Genomic DNA, 6,657 nt, shown 5'->3' with positions numbered 1-6,657 from the left:
GGCGAATCGGCACTGAGCCACTTGAGCTCGTGCCTTCGCACGAAATCAATGCTCACAACATTGGTCTCTCCGCAGCTGTCAAGGTCAACGTGAATAGGGGTAATACAATGCGTAAGGAGAGATGCTTCTGCGTGGAGTCTTTCTTCAACAAGACTCTCTTCTTCGAATGCCCCTGAAAGGAGTTCATCCGTGGTAAGGGGCTCTCCCACGGTTAATGGCCGTTTCCCTGTCGACTCGCCCGGCGTCCTCGGTACCCGCCCCGGTTGTACCCGCGGTACTGGGATACCGATTTGCCTTTGTCTGGGCACACATTCGCTAGGTGTTCGGTACTGTTGCAGATGTAGCACCGCAAGATGTGGCCTGTCTGTGGAGAATGGTCTGGACTGTCATGCTTCTTGGCAATATCCACAGACTTAGTGTCGTCATGAGTGTCGTCATGAGTGTCGTCATGAGTGTCGTCGTCATGTCTGCGTTTGCCACGACCGAAAGAGGGGTAATGACATCCTCGACTTCGAAAACGTTGACGATGCTCTCCCGAGTGCTGGGTGTCTGAAAATGGGTTCCCTTTCTTCATATGCTGAAAACTGTGCCAGATTTGAGTGGCGATTTTGACCATTCCTTCACGGTCCTCAGGTCGGTTGGGAACGTAGAGATCGATATGGTGGATAATCGCTGGTGAAAGCTTGGAGTAGAAGTCGAGAGCTCGTTGCTTGTCGTCCTTACGTGGAAACTGATCTTCCAGAGACTCAAGATATTGGTGGAACTCAAGGGGTGACTGGCCGTCTTTTTGGCGAGCGTTGTTGAGTTGCTTGGCCGCTGTTGATATCTGGTCGGCAAGGTCCTTGACGCACTCCTTGGTCCATTCCTCGAAGTGATTCCAATCGTTTTCGGCCTCGACGCGCTTGTCGTTCGACAAATTGCCGCAATGGCTGTACCAGCGGTTTCGTTGCTGCTCGTCCATGTTGTCGAGGGCAAAGAGTATCTTGTTGGCGTCGTTGTTGAACCGCCTGCGGTCACCCACAAAAGCGCGTTGAAGGTCCTGAAGCCATTCTTTTCGTCGACGAAACGTCATGGGTTCGCTGAACTGGATGAGGTTTTTCACCTTGATGGCTTTGCTGTGGCCCGTGGAATCCGATGAAGACGAAGAAGATCGAGGTCGTTTCGCTGGCATTTCGTCAGAATCGAGGCCCAACTGCCGAAGGATCTCCTTCTCTTGTTGTCTCAACTGTCGGATCCGTTCCAGGCTCTGAACACGGGCTTCGGTGGCCTGTAGCAACGCCTCCGGATCGTAAGGCTGAAGTGGTTCATGATGTGATAAGGTTCTTGAAGGTGGTGTTCGTTGACTTGACGTCCCTGACTGGTGTAACCGCACTGGGTTCTCTGGGGCTGAGCCTTCTGCAGGTGGCTCACTAGCCACTCGACTCTGGATCGGCGACATCTCGGTTGGTGTTTGGGTGGAAGGATCAGAAATTGTAAGGTGACACACACAAGCTCACCAAGGAAGATGCACCGAATCCTCAACAAGCAGCAGGCAAGACGACTGTATTGTGCGTGCACCCCTAACCAACTGACTGATCCTTGAGAGAGGGAAGTTCCAAGTTCCAATCTGAGTCTCCTGCTCTCCAGATATCCTCTCTCTGCTGCGAGTCATGTCGCTGCGCCATGAAATCCACAGTGTCTCGCCCGCCGATTGCCCAAGTGTAGGGCTCATGGTGGGGGCCCTGACACCCGATGTGCCGGCTACCGTCAGGGAAGAGGATGAAGCATATGGCATCGCGTGCGAGGTCGCTACAATGGAGTTCGTGAGGCAAAGGCTGTCTGCAATTCCTATCCCTCGCCTATACGCATACGAGGGCCCCGGGTCTCAGCTCGCTGCTGACGTCGGGGCTGCCTATATGCTTCTGGAAGGCTTCTGTGGAAATACCCTGCAAGATGTCGAATTCGATATTTGTAACTTGCCAGTAAGTCATATACTATCTCCGGAGCCGATCTCACTTCTATCGCATCTCCTACTTTGCATTGTGCCGCCGCTACGCATCTTGAATGGGAAATCCACTGACTTGGTTCAGGTTGCAACACAAGAACACATCATGATGCAGTGGACAAGGGTTCAAGCGGAACTAGCCACTCTTGCTTATCCTCAAATAGGCTCTATCTGCTCTATTTCCCCGTCGGGAGAACCAGTTTTAGGCAGTTTAGCGGCTTCTTCTGCCGGAGAGCTCAGTGATGCGGGACCATTCTCTAGAGCAGTTGAGTACTTCACTGCCGTTGCAAATGCCGCGGCCGGCAAGCTGGATCAATCCACTAGGCTGGGTGCCTTGGTCTTTCGCGACATTGTGGACAAGACTACCTTGTTCGGAGACACCGACACCGTTGAGCAATTCCCTCTCAACCATATGGATCTCGGCACTCAGAACATCATCGTCGATGATAAATTCAATTTTATTGCCATTATCGACTGGGAGTTCGCGCAGACTGCCCCATGGCAGGTCAACCGCTACCCTATGCCGTTTCCTTTACTAGGATCAGACACCGAGGACATTCTCAGAGATCCTAGCCATCTCGCCTACAAGAATGTGTCACGGCAAGACGTTTCTCGACGAATCTACCGCCAGAAGTTCCAAGAGGCTGAGAGGGAACTTAAGGAGGAGGGCCGAGCTCTTGAAGGGTCCTTTGCAGACGCTTTGAATAGTTCAGCATCAAGGATATATGCTTGCTTCACTAGCCTAGGTCGTTTACAGCAGGCTGATAGGGGCCTCCTGTGTGAGATGGTGCGCCTTGCGTTCGGGTTGGATGCAGACAAAGTGGAGGAGTATCTCTGGGAGCTAGAGCAGGGTGGCGAGGTAGGTGGGAGCGGGTAGGGCAGACTGTACATTGAAGTTAGTCCCGGGGACCTGGATGGCGAGATGATCACTCCTGCGGAGCTTGCCGATCAAGTCACAAATCATTGGATGTTGATGCGACCTGAGAAGTGGAACCGAGTGCCTGATCCGTTTTCGGCCTTGCCCCACCCAGGTTTTCTCGTGATGGTACTGCTTTGCCAGAGATGGCAAAGAGGGTTGCACGTGCTTGTCACCACTGCTGGGCGGCGAGGTGGCCGAGTGACTGGAATGTTAAACGCGGTTCACGTTTCTCGGGAATCGTTGGTTACAATAAAGTTGGTTACTGTCAACGACAGTTCTGTCAAGGTTCTTGAGGGGCCGCCCCACGCCGGCCTCGGAATCATTGCATGGTGCGGGACGGGCCGCGGCGTCGGGCCTCTCAAAGTGGAGAGTGGGGTGGAAAAGGCATTGCACCTTGGCTCGTCGTTCCACCCGATCAGAAGACTTGTTGCTAATGATCCCGATATGTCCGTGGTGCGCTGGGTTCACGAGTACCGTTGAATGACTTGCGCCGTTTGTCTCACAATGAAGAGGGAAGTACTTTACTGCCATTCGCCAGCAGTTGTCCTGCTGCCCCGGCCTCCATGTCGTAGATCGCTCTTTGACTTTTTCGGATTTCAAGCTGCCCGACCTCGCCGTCGTCGGCCTTTCTTCGACATTGTTCCCTTTAGCGTCTCTGTGACTTCCGTGTCAGAGGGCACTGGGGGATTTGCTTGGCTTTGCATCTCCTTAAACAACTTCTCAGTCCAGTCGAAGACATGGTCATATGTGAAACCCTCCGCTCGAAACCGGCGATAGAAAAGCCGGCGAAGGTACAAGTAGTCCGGCTTATCATCGAAAGCCAGGCCCCGGATGTAGTTGATGTACGTGGCAAATTCTCCAGGGAGAAAGCCATCGCAGAGCGCCTCGGTGGACAGGCTCTCCTTCATCTCCTTGATCCTTGCATCCTTCTCGTCGTCTGTACCAACCTTTAGACCCTGCCATGGCAACGAGCCCCGGGTAAGTACACGAAAATATACCCAATGGACTCCAGGTCGTCCCCCCAAGACTGTTCTTCGTGCGCGTTAGCGTGCGGACGATTAGTATCGCGATAAGACACCTACCACGGCCGTTGTGGTTGTTGATGCTTGCGTACCGTCTGGTGCCACCCAGCGGGAGACCCTCCACATTCTTGCGACGCTCGGCATCGGAAAACTCCTTGGCGAGGCCAAAATCAATCGTGTACAGTGTGTTCCCCTGCCTGCCGACCCCCCTACATTGTGCATCCGAAGGGATGGGAGGCCTGGGGGAGGTGCTTAATGATTGGCTTGATGCCGCCTCTTTTGACCAACCATCCATTCTCCCCATGTCTTGGCAGAGCGATGGAGACACGAGCCATCCACCAGAAGGCCGGTGGCGCCAAGACCAGGATCCCACCGGGGGATTGAAAACTGTGGGACTCGCAATGACTATGGCGCTTAACGATTGGTCGGCACTAGTGGATCCCATTCCTGCACGCTCGCAGCCATCCATTCCCTCACACGTCACTCCATCTCGAGACTTTCTTCCCCGGACACATAACCAGGACCTCGCTCTCCTCCCCATTCTCATCGCCATGGCCCACACTCGAGCCCAAACAGCGGAGCAAAGGACGCTCCCATCGCCGGCGTCAAATTATCAAGGTACTTATTCTTCGCAGCGCCAAACGACATCACCCGCTGACGCTTGCAGCAAATCGACCCCAGGGCATACGGCCGCGCAAAGGCAGTTCGCGAAAGCGCGCAAGCAGGCGCGCCGAACGCAATAGTCTACGTTCAACTACACCCAGCGAGACACCGACCCCACAAGTATGCCCTCTATCCTTTGTATTATATAGTTACAAACTAAGTTAGGTCATGGGATCCATAGGAACAACCGGCGCCTGTCCAGAGCCGAGGTCGCAAGCGCAAGCACTCAACCCGACACGCACTCGGAGGGGACTCAGTCCTAGACCCAGACCCAGACCCAAAGCGACATCGGACATTTCCCCCACGCCCCACAGAAGACGCATCTGGCGAGCCAGCGATTGGCAGCGGCGCCCATAAACACACTGACCCAGTTGCTTTCTGGGTGAAGGAAGGGCGCTGGCCAGAGGAGCAGGACTGGCCGGAAGAGACCTCAGAGACGGATTTTACCATGGATCGTCTACCACTTGCGCGAAAGAAATCCTCATCCAATCTGTCCCGGAAGCGATCGAACTCTGCCACATCCACGCCCAGCGACCAGAAGCCGAGGGAGGAGAAGAGCGCGCCATACCGAGACCAGCGTTATGAGACCCTGCTCGAGGTCAAAGGCAGCTACATGACCAAAGCTCCGTTAGGCTTAGCCAGCGCCAGCCAGGCTCTTTGTCGGTCTCTCCTGGAGAAGACGCAGCCAGTTCCCGGCGACACACTTTTCCGTGACGATGTCTTTGAAACGACATGCCAGAAGATACACAACAAAAATGAGGCGCGAGTAATTCAAGACATCAGTCGGCTCATTGTTCCTTCAGCTGAAAGTCTTGCGACATTCGGTGCAAAAAACCTTGACATCCTGACAGAAAGCGTCAACGAAGGGTGGAACAACTCGATCCCTCTCACCAGCACCCGTCCCCAGCCCGACTACTCCGTTGGGTTCAAACGAGACGCATTTACTGAGGACCAGCTCGCCAAGCTGTCGCCATTCATTGGCGACTTCATCGCCGGGGACCAATCCTTCTTCATGGCCACGTACTATATGTACTTCCCGTTCCTAACCTGCGAGGTGAAATGCGGCGCCGCGGCGCTCGACATCGCAGACCGGCAGAACGCCCACAGCATGACCCTTGCGGTGCGGGGCATCGTCGAGCTCTTCCGTGCTGTCAAGCGCGAGAATGAGGTTAATCGGCAGATCCTCGCCTTCTCCGTCTCCCATGACCACCGGTCGGTACGGATCTACGGCCACTACCCGGTGATAACTGGGAAAGACATCAAGTACTACCGGCACCCAATCCATACTTTCGACTTCACCGCGCTCGACGGAAAGGACAAATGGACGGCATATCGTTTCACGAAAAATGTCTACGACACATGGATGCCAAAGCATTTCGAGAACATCTGCTCTGCCATCGATCAGTTGCCGTCGGATTTGGACTTTGATGTCCCGCCGCTTTCTGAGGCGACCGGGCTTTCCCAGGATTTAGGAAACCTGATGCACTCGGGTGCCTGCTCCGCTTCTGCTGGCGAGCACGACAGCCAGTCGATTGTCGCTGAGCAGCGAGCGGTCACTCCAGACACTTCATTCAGTGGGGTAGGGGTAGCAAAGAGGAGGAAAGGCCGGACGGATAGATAGGATTTCCATTAAATGTTTGCGTAATAACTGCTGCCTTGCGACCCCACTCTCATCTCACCTTGCCATGAATGCGTGACCGCACCCCCCCATTCCGCCGAGACCAGGACCCCACCGCGGGATCAGCCGGTTGGTCCCGTGGTGGGTCCGCACCGCCCAAGTCACCGAACATTGTGGTTTGATCATCGTCAAGCAGAGCAGCGCTCCCAACAATCCAATCCATCCAATCCAGGCCTTATAATTGGATTGAATTGAGGCCTTTCTGAATAATTGATTGATTGAAACCCCAGAATTGAATTGAATTGATGAATTGCAATTAAAGTCACATGATCCCGGGTGAGGTTATTCCGAGCCGGCCGAGTCCCTCGGCCCTCTCCAGACATCCAGGTCCCTGATTACAACCCTGCTAAGAAGGACCTCGATTTCGCAGCTAATTCTTTAGGCACTGGAG

The 6,657-nt window shown here is 54.3% G+C and overlaps 3 protein-coding genes across 3 annotated transcripts; 2 read left to right on the top strand and 1 right to left on the bottom strand.

The window, feature by feature from the left end:
* Positions 1-1,709: 1,709 nt before the first annotated feature.
* On the top strand, positions 1,710-3,006 carry N657DRAFT_628575 (uncharacterized protein; the record flags this gene model as incomplete). The annotated part of the gene is made up of 2 exons (XM_062790850.1): positions 1,710-1,961; positions 2,070-3,006. 2 exons carry the CDS (start codon positions 1,710-1,712, stop codon positions 2,859-2,861), a joined length of 1,044 nt encoding a protein of 347 aa, XP_062642158.1. The 3' UTR covers positions 2,862-3,006.
* A 493-nt stretch (positions 3,007-3,499) lies between these two features.
* Positions 3,500-4,260, bottom strand: N657DRAFT_667215 (uncharacterized protein; the record flags this gene model as incomplete). The annotated part of the gene is made up of 4 exons (XM_062795379.1): positions 3,500-3,859; positions 3,892-3,935; positions 3,986-4,134; positions 4,214-4,260. 4 exons carry the CDS (start codon positions 4,258-4,260, stop codon positions 3,500-3,502), a joined length of 600 nt encoding a protein of 199 aa, XP_062642157.1.
* Positions 4,261-4,476: 216 nt separating this feature from the next.
* On the top strand, positions 4,477-6,209 carry N657DRAFT_659626 (uncharacterized protein; the record flags this gene model as incomplete). Its single annotated transcript, XM_062795006.1, has 3 exons — positions 4,477-4,543; positions 4,626-4,726; positions 4,791-6,209. 3 exons carry the CDS (start codon positions 4,477-4,479, stop codon positions 6,207-6,209), a joined length of 1,587 nt encoding a protein of 528 aa, XP_062642156.1.
* Between the last annotated feature and the right edge of the window lie 448 nt (positions 6,210-6,657).

Source organism: Parathielavia appendiculata (assembly GCF_033297405.1).
Source record: "Parathielavia appendiculata strain CBS 731.68 unplaced genomic scaffold N657scaffold_48, whole genome shotgun sequence".
In the NCBI taxonomy this organism is placed as follows: Eukaryota; Fungi; Ascomycota; class Sordariomycetes; order Sordariales; family Chaetomiaceae; genus Parathielavia; species Parathielavia appendiculata.
Note: the sequence above shows the minus strand (reverse complement) of the source record. Positions and strands in the feature narration are given on the sequence as shown.